Source organism: Eleginops maclovinus, chromosome 15 (assembly GCF_036324505.1).
Source record: "Eleginops maclovinus isolate JMC-PN-2008 ecotype Puerto Natales chromosome 15, JC_Emac_rtc_rv5, whole genome shotgun sequence".
In the NCBI taxonomy this organism is placed as follows: domain Eukaryota; kingdom Metazoa; phylum Chordata; class Actinopteri; order Perciformes; family Eleginopidae; genus Eleginops; species Eleginops maclovinus.
In genome coordinates this window covers 5,303,782-5,319,774 of record NC_086363.1, presented here as the reverse complement: position 1 = coordinate 5,319,774, position 15,993 = coordinate 5,303,782, and the positions used below count along the sequence as shown (strand labels likewise).

Below are 15,993 nucleotides of genomic sequence, written 5' to 3'. Positions count from 1 at the left end.
TTACATTTTGTAATTTGACATTTCTCAGTGCTGACTAAGACATATTTTAAGTGGGTCAAAAAGAGAAAATTAAAAACTATCTTCAGGGCTATTTTACGATCAAATCCAAATGTGAAAACATGTTGACTTGCTTTCCTCACAGACACATTGCACCAATACAGTACTAATGTTTAGCAATCATTTCTTATTCACCCCATAGCAGTAGACTGTGTGTGCATGTGAATAGTTTTACCTGCAGCCAGAGTTTGTTGCTTGATGTGTCTCGTCCTGTAGCGATACACTGAAACGTGGCATTTTGTCCGGCGTTCACCTCGACATCTCCGAGACGAAGAAAGTGAGGAGATTTATCTACAGAGCAAATAAGGTTTAGAAATTACATTCAGTTTTACAGCAGGGTTAAACAGTATGCATTTGTATTTTGAAATTGGTTTCTTCTTTGTCTATTAAAAGTGGAAACAAGGTGACAGAGCCAGAGGGACTCAGAGAGACAAACAGGTCAGGTTATCAAACACAGAGTACATTTAAGGACATTTTCTAACCCTAAGGAACATGTTCAGTGTTACCTCCACCAAGGAGGCTATTATTACTGTGATTAGATTTTACTGGAGTCCGATGTGCTGCATCGCCACTGGGAGGTAACATCAATGTCACATCCAGTATGTATAATTCTGATATCTCCGGATCCCTAACGACTGTGGTAAGATATAAAACTAGCTTTTTACACCCTGAAGATGCAGTTCAGCTATCATATTCTTATTCTGAGGAGGTGATTGCAATCATAGATAGCAGCTACTATGGTGAATGAAAACACACACTCACAGACTAGCCTGCGCACACGCACACGCGCACGCGCACACACACACACACACACACACACACACACACACACACACACACACACACACACACACACACACACACACACACACACACACACCACACACACACACACACACACACACACACACACACACACACACACACACACACACACACACACACACACACACACAAACCTGTCTGTCCAGAAATGCAGCTGTGAGAATGAATGCTTCCACTGTGGAGTACTAATTCCTTTTCAAATACTTGCTCCTTCACATTAGGAGTCCTGCTCCTCCGCCTTTGACAAACTGGGGTGCTTCTTTTTTTATTCGGGTTGTATGTAACTTTATTGACAGAATGTCCTGTAATTTCTGCAGATACATAATGACAGGGAAAGGGGAAACAGATATACTTGGACCTCACAAATGGTACAAGAGGGCGTCGCAGGACAGTTTATCTTTATGACTTTTAATCAATACAATCTATTAAGAACCTAAATTTGTCCTCAGAGATTTCAGTGCCGCTACAAGACGGATGACCAAAAGGAGATGTAATTGCTTCCTATCCAACACACGGACCCTCCAGGAACCTGCCCGAGGCCTGAGATCAACAGACCCTTCTGCTAACGGTAACACTTTGCGGTCACAACTCTTTTCTGCCCTCTGGAAGTAAGGAAACTCTCAAGCGAAGGAGAGAAGACGATTTGAGACGTAGCGAGAATTTAAAATGGATCGCAGCCCTCATCTCTTTCCTGTCAGCCTGAGACAAGACAGCTACTGTTCACTGTGTGTGTGTGTGTGTGTGTGTGTGTGTGTGTGTGTGTGTGTGTGTGTGTGTGTGTGTGTGTGTGTGTGTGTGTGTGTGTGTGTGTGTGTGTGTGTGTGAGAGAGAGGGAAACTGCTGAGTGGTCAGAATCTTCTCTCTATGATTGCCCTAATACTGTCTAATTTCCCGCTTCACTCTCTCCTCTTCCCTGTTTCTCCCCCGATCTCTCTCCCCTTTTTTTTTTTTTATTCCTTTCATATTTCTCCACGACTTGTCTTTCTCTTCTCGTTGCATCCCTCCCTCACTGTGTCACCTTCCCACTTATCTAGCCATTCAAGTGCAACAGAAACCATCCCAGGTACAGTCTAATTAGTGGCCAAAGCTATCAGCCGCTATTCAGCGAACTAGGACTAATTGCTGGCAATGCTAATGACTCACCGCACGGATAGCTGAGCACCTGAATGTCGTCGATGGCGATGAAGCCGATGCCATCCGAAGCCTCGACTTCAAAAATGACCTGAGAAAAAAAGAAGAGAGAGATTTAGCTTTTTCTGTCAAAGATAATAGGTATAATATTTTCAAAAATTAAGTCCTTTATTCAAACAGGCAGTCAGTTAGCTCAACATCAGGAGATTTGAATAAAGGCACATAAAAACCAAAACAGTGGCTCAACATTAAAGGAGACTATTACTAGTAGCAGTAGAAATGCTAAAATAAAGCTAAAACTACTTATGAAAGCAATGAGAACAAATTATATTCCACTTTTAATCGACCCATTCTCGTTTTATTTGTTTGAGTGCACTTGAAAATTGACTTTTTGAAAGTAATGTTAATTAAAATAAACACAGAAAAGAGAGAGTGAGATTTTCCCCTCCATTAGCAAGTGAATAGAATAACTTAAAGTTAACATAAATGTTTCCTAGGAGAACCTTAAATGCTCTGTTTGCTCATCAGATGCAAAATCATCTACCCAGTGTTGTGACTAAATCAGAAACTGTGCCCCTGAAGTTTTAGATGCATCATGGGAAGCTCCACAGTAAGACTATAGCCATTGAAATTGCAGTCAAAGTGATGGATCCAATCAGAGTTGGCACAGGGTGGATGGAAAGTCTGTGACAGTCGCCGGTGATGTGCACTAAACTGGATAAATACAAAGCTGCCATCCCGACTGCTGCTGGATTTATACAGTCAGGCCAACAAGCCATGAAGGATAAAGGAGATACTTCCGGTTGGATCAAAGTAATCCCAAGGAATGAAATCAAAGGTAGAGAAATTAAGGGTTGGATCCCATCTAGTTGTATTTCCTTTAAAGCTTACAAAAAGAAGCAATACTGAGGGAGATAACTGAAGATGGCCAAATAATGGTGGTTGTGTCTAATGCTACTTCAATAAATTTGATATTTCAAGTAGAGTGTGAATGCTGCCTTCAACAGGTGCTTCCATTTCCCTCCATTATCAACTCAGGTTTAAATAACTACTCTCCTCATCCTCTCTTCTTCCCTTCCTCAGATACTCCCTCCACTCTGGTTTTTTTCCATCATCATCCCTCTTTCGAGCCATTTCTCTCCCCTAACTCCTCTCTGTTTCCTAACAGTGTTTACTCAGAGAGGTGCGGTGTAATGAACAGAGGAGAAGAGGGAGGAGATGAGGTGGCTATCAAAAAGGAGAGGCAGGGGGAGAAAGAGAGTGAGGGGGTGAGCCGTTGTTGTCATTCATCACCTGTAAAGGGAAATCTGCCGTGAACTGTTTACCCATAGCTTATCATCCCATGCTTGTCACACTCTCCCCTCTCTCCCTCCCCTACCAATCTATCTCCCCTCTTCCTCTCTTCTATCATCTTTCACTCCCAGCTCAGTGCGGAGCGCAGCAGAAAGACATCGGTTGACTTTTAATACCTTCTTCTCCGTCTGCCTGCCTCCCGAGTCTGAATATTGCTTTTTAGTACAACCACTATTGTTTTAGTAGCCATAGCCTGAGCTCATGACTCCTCCTTTGAGAGCACATGGGTGCGTTTACAAGACACCCTTTGTAAAAAAAAAAAAAAACAGTTCTTAAAGAAATGACTACCTTCATTTTTCAAAAATAGTCTTTTTAAAGTAACTTTCAAGGATAAAAACATGAAAGGACAAATCAAGTCTCAAGTCGGTCAGTGTATGTTTGGGTCATTGGATTTTCATGAAAGGATATTCAAAAACCAAAAACGAGAGGCTATTTCATTTTCGTTTTACAAGGCATTTTTCTTTATCATGGTCAAAAAGGTATTAACTAAAATTAAAAAACGGATGATTTTCTACTTCTAGAGAACTAGAAGTGGAAAATCATCCGCAAAAACACCCTTTGTTTTGAGTTTTTTATAATAAATAATGCAAATAAAGAGACATTTAAAGGGCTAAAATCCTAAAAATGATTGAATGTTTGGTAGTTTTGAGCAAGTAAGAAGTTGTTTAAGAGATTAATGAAAGAGAAAGTATAAGAATATTTAAAATATATATACATGAGGTGTCCAAAGGGTAGTACATTTGAGGACGGCACAAGGGTTAAAGATCATGCATTAGGCGTGGGTGGATTTGACCACGGAACCCGAATCACAGCGGACACAGGACCATCCTCATCTGCGCTCCCATTTTGTAAATGGCAACTTCCGGTAGCAGAATATATATATATATATATATATACGATTTTTCTGTTTCTGTTTTCTACTTTTTTCCATTTTGAAACGCAAATCAAATATCCACTTGTTTTTGATTTTTGAATATCCTTTTGTGAAGAAATCCAATGACCAAAACATACACTGACCCAAATCCATGAGTCGAAGTCATAAGAAATGGTCAGCTGCAAGTATTGTTTCCCTCTCAAAGGAATAAAGGCTAATTGCATCCGTTCCCACTGAAGACAAAAGCCAGATGTGAGTGGGTGTTTTTTAAGGGGTCGCATCTTGAGACGCATCAAGGTCTATTGCCCCATTAATGACCATGTGTTTGAAACATTTATGCTTTTAAGTGTTCTCCAAAATAACCAGGGTACTGCAGTCACTGCTCATTCTGTTTCCGTGTTTACTTTAATTATCAGACTCTTTTCCTTCTGTGATTCGGGGTCCGATGGTGGTCACCTCTGAGGAGACAGTATTTGGATCTTGCAGGTGTTGGGCGCTCACTGCCTGACTGCTCTTATCGGAGAGAGGAAGGATTACTGATAGCTCGCTGTTCAACTCCTCACATGGGAGGAAGTGTGATGTGCTGAAGGCTGAGGGCTGACATATCATCATTCCAGAGTAGGGAGAACATCCTCTTATCAATGAATGGCATAAATCATATTGATGTATGCATGTATGGCCACAGCATCAAAAACGTCTGAATCTGCCGGCCGAGGAGTGTTTTTCCGCTTCATGTTGCAGTTTAAATATTCAGGATTCATCTAGGTTTAGCGCTTCCTCTAAACATTGCTTTATTTAAACTCCATCATTATTTTTATAACTAAATGAGAAGGTTGTGCGTTATCAACGGTCAGAACAACCCACGATAAGATCATCTAAAAAGCAAGTTTTCAATCAAAATAAACTTTGAAATAAAAACACAATTTTAATTACAAGGTCTAAAAAATGCTGCCAGTGTGTGGGTGTGCATGTGTGTGTGTGTGTGTGTGTGTGTGTGTGTGTGTGTGTGTGTGTGTGTGTGTGTGTGTGTTTGTGTCACTACACGTGTCTGCATGTGCCTACGCTTCCCCTGGTGAAGCCAGTCTAATTACATCTCAAGCCTAAGTGCTAACATAGAAACATGTTCCAACATGAAAAAATAGCTTCATAACCTCAAATCCAATAACCTGTTTCATAGCCTGAAAGGCCTACATAAGCCTCAGCAAACCAGGATGATTATGTTCAATTAAAACATGTTGACACATGGGTTTCATGCTGGCGATCTCCTCCAGGAGTCACTGAGCGGGACCGGGCTCCAGATGGGCCATTCGGAGGATGCTTTCACACTTCGCCTTGCAGTAATATTACAGGGTCCCCAGGCTGTGTGTGAACATGATCTGTGTGTGTGTGTGTGTGTATATGCCTGTGAGGACATTTGGAGACAAGCTATCCCACATCGTGCACACATCTGTCAACACCAGCACACAAAGACACACAGATCATGCTGACTGACAGCAGGATATTAAGAAGGAAGAAGAAACACTGAAGCAAATGTGCTTCTTAACACTCCTGCAACCATTTCTACCTCTGTGAGTCCTATCGTCAGAAAAGTGCTCATTCAAAATGACATGAAGCAACATTTACAACAATATGGATGTCCAGTTGGCCGTCACACCCCACACAAACACCCACAACATTTCTGTTCAGCCTCTTTTTAGCCTAATCGTCACCTCCTGAGTCTCAGTCAACACAGATAAATCAGCCGGCTGCCTCCCAGCATGTCTGTGTGTGTGTGTGTGTGTGTGTGTGTGTGTGTGTGTGTGTGTGTGTGTGTGTGTGTGTGTGTGTGTGTGTGTGTGTGTGTGTGTGTGTGTGGGTTGTTTGTGTATTCACATGGAGTGGAAGTAAAGGAAATATTTACATGATAAGGAAATCATTCATTATAGCAGCTGTTGGTTATCATTGAGAGAGTTACCTGATATTCATTGGGCCAAAAGGTGGAGACGGCGAGTTCTGCCTTCATCCATTCTGAACCTGAAAGACGGCGATACGATCAACACAAGAGAATAAAATCAACAGAATAAGTTAGGAAATATGAGCTTGATTGATTGAAGCCGGTCATTACCAGTGATGGACGTCGCGTTCCATATAGGGTTGGCCAAGGGACCCTTGTTTACCTAGAAGAAACAGAGGAGACAATATGAAACATACAAAACAGTCCTTTATATTCCAAGACGCACACTGACATGCATCGCGTCTTTTACAAGGGGTATAGTTCATTCAACAAAATACATATTTTAATGGTGTTGAAGGATGCTGTCCGTCATTGTTTCATGCAAACGAAGAGGTCAGAGGTCTCTGTCAGTTATAGCACCACCTTCGCGCTGGTGGGAAAATGATTTTGCTTAACAACAAGGATTTGCAGTAATGTGGATCTGATTTGGTTTCATGAAATTTAAGGGCAGTCTTCCGACTTCTAATACTCTCCTGCTGTTTAGGACCAGGAAATGCTATAACCAGCCATCTTCAGTTAATTAGTTTACAAAACACTTCCAAAAATTGTAGGAATACATACGAGGAAGAGAGTGGAAAGAGGTGGTGCATTTGGATCATACAGTATAATGTAGATTAGTCTATCGAGAGTATGCATCCTTATTCTTCTAAACAAAAACAAATGCTAGGGGTGTCAGCGATGCATGTTTACTGATATAAAAGGTCAGCATTTTATTGTTAAATAAGTGATCACACTCAATTAGACAACCTTACCCGAACTGTAGGGTAAATCGAAGCCTCTCTTGCATGCTAACTGCGTCATTTGTGGTTCGATTTCTCAAAATCCAGACCACATTTCCCATAAATCCTGTTTTGTTTTCTTTTAACTTAGGAGGCTCTGTTCACCATCTGCTTTTGTGACAAACAGAAAGCTTTTACTCGCCGCTTGAACTCATCTAGAGTTGTTTTATGGAGTTACAGAACCTTATGTTTCCTGAAGAAAAACAACAAGAAAACACTGCAATCCTGCTTGTGTTTCATGAAGTCGAACGTCGCCTCAGAGACTTTGCAACGGCTTTTAAATGGTTCTGTTTGTTCACAGTTTCAAAATTAATAAAAGACGTGTGTTTACTGGGTCCGGTCTCCGTCCATTAAGAGGAATAAACTACATCTTTATATTGTTTTCTGTTGTGTTTGTTCCTACCTTCACCAGGACGTTGAGGGTGCCGGGGCTGTAGCCGCTGTCGCTGATGAGGGCATAGTTGAAGTCGATGCAGTGAGTGTCGTTCTCCTTCATCACGGGCAGCTGAAACCTGCCGGTCGTCCCCTCGTCGTGCCTCGAGATGTCCACGTACATGTAGGAACCTAAACACAGGGACAAAGAAATGTCACATTTAACTACAGGTGGATCTAGTTCACAGGGTTTTAAGCTACACCGTAATATGTGTATACTTTTAATTATCTGGCTGCTAATAGTTGGATATTCCACTTTTGCTTGTATGAATGTACATGTTTCCCCCTTTTTGGGAGGATAACAGATCTCTGATTTCTGATTGAGACCTTTTAGCTTTTTATGTTTGTGCTTGTTCGCCACATACCTGCTGTGCCTGAACAGACTAGCAGTGGTGAGGAGGTACTTTAGTTTTCTATGCTGTAGCCACACTGCCTGCCTTACATGTAGCTACACGAGTAAACCATCTCTCTATGAGACTGTGAAAGATAATCCTTGTTGAAGACATAACACTTTAAACCGACAGCTAAAACTGTTCTGTGAATCAGGCAATTACAGTGACTGAATACAAGTGCAAAGACGGTGTTTTTTTGCTCTCTCTCTAGGATTTATTTACTTTGAAGTGCTCTTCCATGCATATTTTTTAAGACCCCTTGTTAGGTCAGTAAATTCAAGTATTGTAGTTCAATTAAATGTCTTTGCATATTGGCTTTGTTGTCTTTATCCCCTTATACCCATTTCTGTATCTATCATATTTAGTATTCAGAGGCATATTTCTGTGTCATCATTGTGTGTTTGAGTCGCGTCTATTAAAAACTTTAGTACAATTATCAGAATGTAATCCATAAACAAAGGTAAACTAAACCTATTCCCTGCTCATTCCTCTTCCACAAATACACTTTGAAGAAGAGCCTCTCTTGTTTCCTTTATATTTGGATGTTTTTACTCTCTTCTCTCTCTACTCTCATTTCCGTTGAGGCTATGGTACATAAATCAGTCATCATGTTTGTGTCATTTGTTCCCCTTTGTGTTTCTAGAATAACGCTTGGAAATGATCAAGAGAAGAAAAGAAAGGAGTATACTTGTTATTTTATTTCCTTAATTTTATCTTCTTTTTCCCTTAGTGTCTCCTTTTCATTTGTGTCTATGAACTGTGCAGTCTCCAGGTAATAGTATTAGCAGCGGTGTGGCGTGACGGCATGTTTACACAATCATAATGAGTGGAAGTTGATCCAGTTGAAGTTTGCATTATGGCATGTTGATACGAGTCCCTACTCGTTTATCACACTAGTAAAATTGTTCCACTGTCAGCAACATATCATTACCTGCAACAACCCAGCGCTGTAACATGATTAATTGCATTTTTTAAAACATATCCTCTGGGGCATATTTTTCTGTCTTACTTATTTTGTCCGCAAAGGATTCCTCCTGTCTCGGCTGCTTTCAAATATAAATCCATTTGTTCTCCAATCTGATTCTACAGAAAGTCACTACTGGTTAGAAAGATAAGTAAGTTTGTGCATCAGGTATCATCCATGCTGTCACTACTGAATAAATACCTTGGACCTGCAGTAGTGGGAGACGGTGCATGTGTCTCGATATCATTTATAATCTGGTCGAGCTGCCGTCCAGATGTTCCGTTAATCAGCTCAGACCTCAACCAGATGTTGTTCCAGTGAAATATGATGAAATGTGAGCCTTTCCTGCCCGATGTCTAATCTCATGATCTCACATTAGCTCATCACAAATAAAAAAAACGTGTTATCTATTCATATGAGGATGAATTGAATACAGCAGGCAAAGCATTGATTATTCGTTTGATGATTAATGATAAAAGGTGGTTCTCAAGTTAAAATGCTAAACATATGCAGTTTTAGCCTCTCAGATGAGAGGATTAGCTGCTTTTCTCTGTTTTAAGCGAACATAAGTTGAATATCTATAATATATGTTAGTCTTTTACTCTTGGTTTGGATAAAAAAAAGCAGAAACATGCTAGTTTTAGCCTCTCGTATGTCAGGATTAACCACATTTCCCATTTTACATTGAAATAAATTGAATATCTTTAATATGTTGTGGGTACTTCACTCTTTACCCTTGTCTTTCTATTTCAAAAAAGGAGGATTTAGTTTGAGAATATTACAACAACAAAAAGACATTTTAAGCTTCATTCAAAAACCTCAATAGAAGCTTTGAATGAAACACAATACAATTCAACCCTATAACAAAATAGAAAAGTGGGAAACTACCACAACAGATCTCAATAGAATAGATCCATAGAACACATTAATATCTGTGCTCCAGTTGAACAAACAGCCCTCCAAGCAACTGCTTAAATCTATTTCCATATTAAACAATAAACAATGTGCTGTATACAATGAGCTGAAGAACAATAGTGATTATCACTTATTGTTTAGCTAATCTGCTGAGACAGAAAACACTTTCCTCTGCAGACTACAGCAGCACATAACAGGCTTTCAACTAGTGCACACACGCGCGCACACACACACACACACACACACACACACACACACACACACACACACACACACACACACACACACACACACACACACACACACACACACACACACACACACACACACACACACACACACACACACACACACACACACACACACACACACACACACACACACACACACACACACACACACACACACACACACTTTCAAAACCACACTGTATCGCAGTTATTGGATTGGCTCTTCTTGCCTCCCTTGATCTCTCTTTTTCCCACTAACGCCTACACACAGACTTTTTTAAAGCCATACCAGTATACGAAATGTCCTACTTCCTGCTTCTGAATGTCACCAAAAAAGACGGAGCTTCAGCCATCGCAACAGAAACGACGCAAGGCCAGCACCATCATCTGCCTCCTGCTGTGTAATCTACATCAATCCAAAACGATGAAAACACGACGGATGTCACTCCTATTGCTCAATATTTTGGCAGTGATACTCAGATGGTGACAAGTGCCTTTAAGATGGCTGCCAAGATGGTGTGCTAGCTAAAAATACTCCTATCATTCAGAGACCCAGATATGTCAAAACACACACAAATATAACCTTAAGTAGCTCTTCTTAGCGTAACACTACCTGCTGCATAATGAAAACAACAAGTGGATAAGGGATTGGTACAAATAGATTAATACTATTTGGTAAACAGCCAATGTCCAACCTGGTGAAGCAGCTGTTCCCCTTCAAATGCTTCAGCCTAATCTGTGACAAAAATGGCTTTGGAAAACTATGATTAATAAACGATTGACAGTACATGCGAATGGCACATCGCACATGCTAAGAACGCAGACCCTGTGATGCCAAGAACATGTGACACCTGAAGTCTGCCAGCTTTAAAATGGCGGATGTCTTTGAACTAAGATGGCCGCTAATAGAATAACTGCACAATGTACTGATGAGGCTAAAAATACCCCAGAGACTGCCTTAAGACCTAGATATGTCACAGAACAACAGCAGCAGCAGCAGCAGAGCAGAAGCAGCAGAATCATTCATAGAGTATTTTTCTGCGAAACAGAAAACAGCCTGCAATGGAAGAAATGCCCTTTCAGCATCATGTGATGCAGGCAATATTGAGTAGGATAAATACTTCTAAACAAGCATGCAGCTGCCGCCCTGCATGGACTCAAACGCTGCTCTCCATCACATGTTCCCAGTTAACAATCAAAGGGTGTTAGGAATTTTCCATTGTTGCTCCCAAACACTTCCATCCTCACTATTCAATCTTTCCATTACTCTGGTTTTCCTATAAACCTGTCTTTCATATCTATCATTTTAATGGAGGTTTTAATTCAGTTCTTATGACCGCCGATCTGAAATGTTCCAGATTCACGCAAAGCACCAATATTTGTTGCTTTATGCACTTTGTATGCTATGAATGCTCCATTTAAACCAAAAATGCCATGTAGTTTAAACCTACTAAATCCTGATTCTGATTCAAATGTGCTCTATATTGTTTCTTTTATCAGTAATTCTGCTGGTTATCTGCAAGATCATTTGTTTGATCTATAAAACATCTCAAATACATTGGATTAATATTCTGTAGGAGCATGACTACATTTACATGCAAAACAATTATATTCAAATAGTTCATTTTCACTTTTTAGAAGCTCTGATCAGGTTTTATTTGGGCTTTTTTTCTAAAAATGTATATTTTGTTTGTTTTTTTTATCTTCTGTTAATTGACTGTAGATAAACTAACTGATTGTTTCCCCTCTTTGTATTCTATGAATAAATGGACTTGCCTTTGCCGTTTAAAAGCTTAACAAAATGATCTACTATTTCATTTTAATTCCAATTACATGGGGTTCAGAATCCAATGCAACAAATAATACTTTTCTTAAACTCAATTTTGTAAGGAGTCTGTCATGGATTTTTTGATTTAATGGCTGCGTGGTTTGTGTTGCTGCAACCATCATTATCCTTTCATTATTAAAACATCCAGTGAACCAAAAAGCAGCATAACATCTGCTGCAGTATAAATGCATTTCTTCCTCCTCCCTTATTAGCCAGTACACTGGGGAAAACAAGAGGACAGTGAGACAGAGACATGGAGAGAATGGCATGCCAAATAGGTTTAGAGTGGTACTGGCTGACAACATTATGAGTCAAGAGTATCTGCTTTAGTCCGCTGAGCCCCAGAGCCCCAGCCCATGAATGTTCAACTGGCACAGCGCGCGCTGCCAGCGTAGCATGTCGACCCTGCCACGGAGGCTGGTGCCAACATCAACCCTCAGAGAGATTACACTGAATAGTTTTATCTCCATTTAAAAAAAAACTGCCTAACCATCCCTCCACTCTAAACACCGCCTTAAGAACAAATGGTGATTAGCTATGTGGATTATAATGAACAAATCTGCAATTGTTAGCTGAAATATCTTCTGCGTAAAGCCTTAATATGACTCCTTTTGTCCGGCAAATGCCTTTGAGAATAGACATAACCTTCTGAACTAGTAATCAGTAAAATGAACTCACTCCCACAGGTCTTTGAAGTGCCCTATACTCTCTGCAACCCTCCCTGAACAAAGGGAGTAGATATCTCTTTGTTTGAAGGGGTCAAAAGCCCAAATGCTTTACTGCCTCCTCTCTAAATCATGCCCCGGCCTCAGGGAGACAGCAGCCGGACCAGAGTGCTCCTAAATTACTGGTGGCTAGGAAAGCCTGACAAAACAACAATTCTAATAATAGGCATTACCAATGTTTCCCTGGGCAAGGCATTTAAGCTCAACCCCTCACCCCTTCTTCTTCTTCCAAATACAAAACCTTGCCAAGTGCTGTATCTGTAATCCCTGGCTCCCCATCCACCGCTGTCCTGCACCCTGCTGGCATTATTAACACATCAAATGTCAGTTCGTGCTCCCGTACCTTTAGGTAACACTCTGAACCAACGTCTCCAAACCATTAACCTGCCCACCGACATCATCCCCCCTCCCCCCAGCTCATACACCTACAGGAGTTAATGGTATGTTAATTCCCGGCATTACTTCTGCGCATTTGGGCCAAGTGTTTAACCTCTTCAAAGTGCCCACTCTGCTTAGTGACACCACTTTGTATTAATATGACTAAATGTTAGATTTTGTACCATTGGATGAGGCCCCCCCCCTCGCCCCCCCCGCTTTTGTGTCATTGTAAATATATGCGAGACCAGGCGGCAGGTATACACTCATTTTGGGAGGAAGGGCTGGTGTTGAACTGGACCTTTCTCTAAATGTCAGCGAGGCTGGGGTGTCAGGACGATAAGCATTGGAGATAAATAACCGCATATTATTGTCATGGTAACATGGTGGTAATCTCCCATAACAGAGAGGAGGAGACCTTAGGAGAGGAACGCAGACAGAAGAGAGACATAAGGGAAGCAAAGGAGGCGATACAAAAGGGCAGGAAAGGAAAGGAGTGGAGAAGATAAGAGATGAGAGGGAAGAGGACAGAAGAAGAGGAAAGGAGACAAAATGAGACATAGGGGAAAACTAAGGAGATGATACAAGAGAGGAAAGGGGAATAGAGGATAGGAAAAGAGACTACAGGAAAGGAAAGGAGACACAGTGAGGAAAGTAGAGACAGAGTTAAGTAGATGGACAGAAAAGGAGAGCAAAGGAATCGTTAGAAGGACACAAGGGTTGAGGAAAGAAGGGCGAAAGGAGAGGAGAGGAGAAGGACAAGTGGAGACAAGAAAAGTAGATGAAAGGAAAGGAATGATGGAAGGAGACCAAAGGAAAGGAAAGGATTAGAGAAAGGACAGAGAGTCCGAGATAAAAGATGAGAATTAACCCAAAGCCAATTTGCGGTTCTAATATTTGAACATGCGCTCCTTAATGTGGCTAACACTATTGTTCACACTCCAGTCAAACATTCCTCTTAGTCTGTGGTTTTAATTTGTCCTGACGCCAGTTATCATCTCCACATCGCATAGCTGGTTATTGTTATAACATTTTGCTTTTTAAGATTGTAATGTAGGCAACCTTCCCTGTTCCCCGCCGTTGATTAATGACCTCATATTCTGTTAATTAGACCCTCAGCCCTACGGCAGAAAGATTTAATTTCCCCTTCATCATCACCACGGAGAAAAAAAACAACTGATTAAAGAGGAGAGGATGTCTTGGAAAAGAGGAGAGAGGGAGGAAATGTGAACAGGATTCAGAGGAGGACAAGGTGCTAGAGGTGAAAGAAGTACACAGATCACTCACATTGTATGTATGTTTTTAGGTTGTTTAAATAAATGATCGTACATTTACAAATTAGTCTGAGAAATAAATATGTTTCACACAAAACCTGACGTGAGGTTTCTGTTGTATGTGGGATACTTCTTAAGAGAGGTACCATGGTGACTGAGACACTAAAGGTTATTTAGCTGATGCTTTTGTGCAAAATGACATAACTACGGGAGCAATTTGGAGGTATCCTGCACATGTTGACTGCAGGGAATGGAATCAAACCAGTAATCAAACCCTCTGATGGTACTTAAGAAGAGCACTAGAGTAAATGTTACTCCCCCCCCCCCCCCACCCCCCACCCCCCACAGTGAGTTGTTGAACAGGTGTATGAGAGAGACAGGAGAGAGGAGGTGAAGTCTCACCTTTGGGCAGTTCTGGAGAGACGTATGGCACTTCCTGTGTGTTGATGTGCGTCCAGTCAAAGGAATCGTGGGGATCCTGCTGGTAGTCACACTTAGCGAGGCCCTCATCGAACGTGCAGCTCCCTGAAAGAGAAACACGATCACATTTAGTTCCCCTCGTTGATCATTTTGCGTACTTAACAGATTATCATTGAAGAATTTATTCAAAAGTGTGATTTTTAAGGAGGATCTGTACCAAGGATACCGTTTGAACATGCTCGAACAAACATTTGAATCATGCATATCCAGTGAAACTTTGTTGTTTTTCTGTGCGTGTCTCAGCTCATTAACAAAGCTCCAGGAGTCGGAGCTCCAACAGTCATCACTCAACGCCGCTCAGGATCACCTCTGACTCAGCCATCACGGCCTGCAGCGGATCATCTGAGCCCAGCACCGCGGCCTCGGGACCACCATGTGTGAGCTGGCCCCCCGTGGGCCCCGCCCCGACTGGAAATCGCTCTAACGCAGGGAGACGCCACTTGTCCCTGACGGCCAGCCGGAACAATCAACTTGAAATGATATGTGGCTTGTAATGACAATATCGCTGATAGAAATAACTATCCGGCTTCTGCCAGGGATCGGATTCACTGACCTGGGAGGGGTGCAGGGTTCGTGTTAATAAAATGGCCAGGAGAAATATGGCTAAGAAAAGCCACCATGACATCTGATTCCAGTCACTGGTGGTTATACGTGTGTCATCTTTGCCCTTTTTGACTTTGGACAAAGTAAGGGAAGATATGTTATATAGTTTTATGAACGGAATTTGCATTATATAAGAGCGGCACCGAAGTATCACTTCCATTGTTGATTCATCTCTTGATTATTTTCTCGTTTAATCACTTACTATTTAGGGTTTCCCAAAGCCTAAGATAACATCCTAAAAGGGTTTTATGTTTACTGTCAATGAGGAGGAACAGATCATTTAAGAAGCTGGAATCAAATAATTATGACTTTAATTGATGAATAAACTAATAGTTGACCATTGCTGATTATTCTCTGCAGCTTTAATATATATAATCATGATTTAGTACACTCATATAACACATACTGTACACAGCAGTTGCAATTCTTTAATGAATCTTTTAAACCTGTAATTCAAATAACGAAACCCCAGACGATAATGAATCATTTATCCCGTTATCAATATTATATTGATTTATTGCCCAGCTCTAGACTAAAGGCCCAGTTCGACCTTAGCACAGAAATAAACCTGTAGATCTGAAAGGTCATTTAATTTAACAAAACACAAGATAAGACATTCTTAGTCCGGATGCCTAAATTATTGAATTAGAACGACACCATTACAACTGCACACAATTAGTACCGCAGAGCAAAAAGTGCAAAGTTCCAGGTATTGTCAAACCATGTTTTTGCACCTTCAGTTTTCTAGAGAGTATCAGTAATG

General features: G+C 41.0%; 1 protein-coding gene across 1 annotated transcript in view; it reads right to left on the bottom strand.

Annotated features, from left to right (window-relative positions):
- Nucleotides 1-15,993, bottom strand: part of ptprk (protein tyrosine phosphatase receptor type K) — a 102,724-nt gene that overhangs the window by 46,406 nt on the left and 40,325 nt on the right. The window contains exons 3-8 of the mRNA XM_063901821.1: nt 14,550-14,672; nt 7,416-7,576; nt 6,345-6,396; nt 6,195-6,253; nt 2,026-2,104; nt 233-348 (exon numbers count right to left, since the gene is read on the bottom strand). Of these exons, the coding sequence (XP_063757891.1) occupies nt 233-348; nt 2,026-2,104; nt 6,195-6,253; nt 6,345-6,396; nt 7,416-7,576; nt 14,550-14,672 (590 nt within the window). The remainder of the gene's footprint in view (nt 1-232; nt 349-2,025; nt 2,105-6,194; nt 6,254-6,344; nt 6,397-7,415; nt 7,577-14,549; nt 14,673-15,993) is intronic.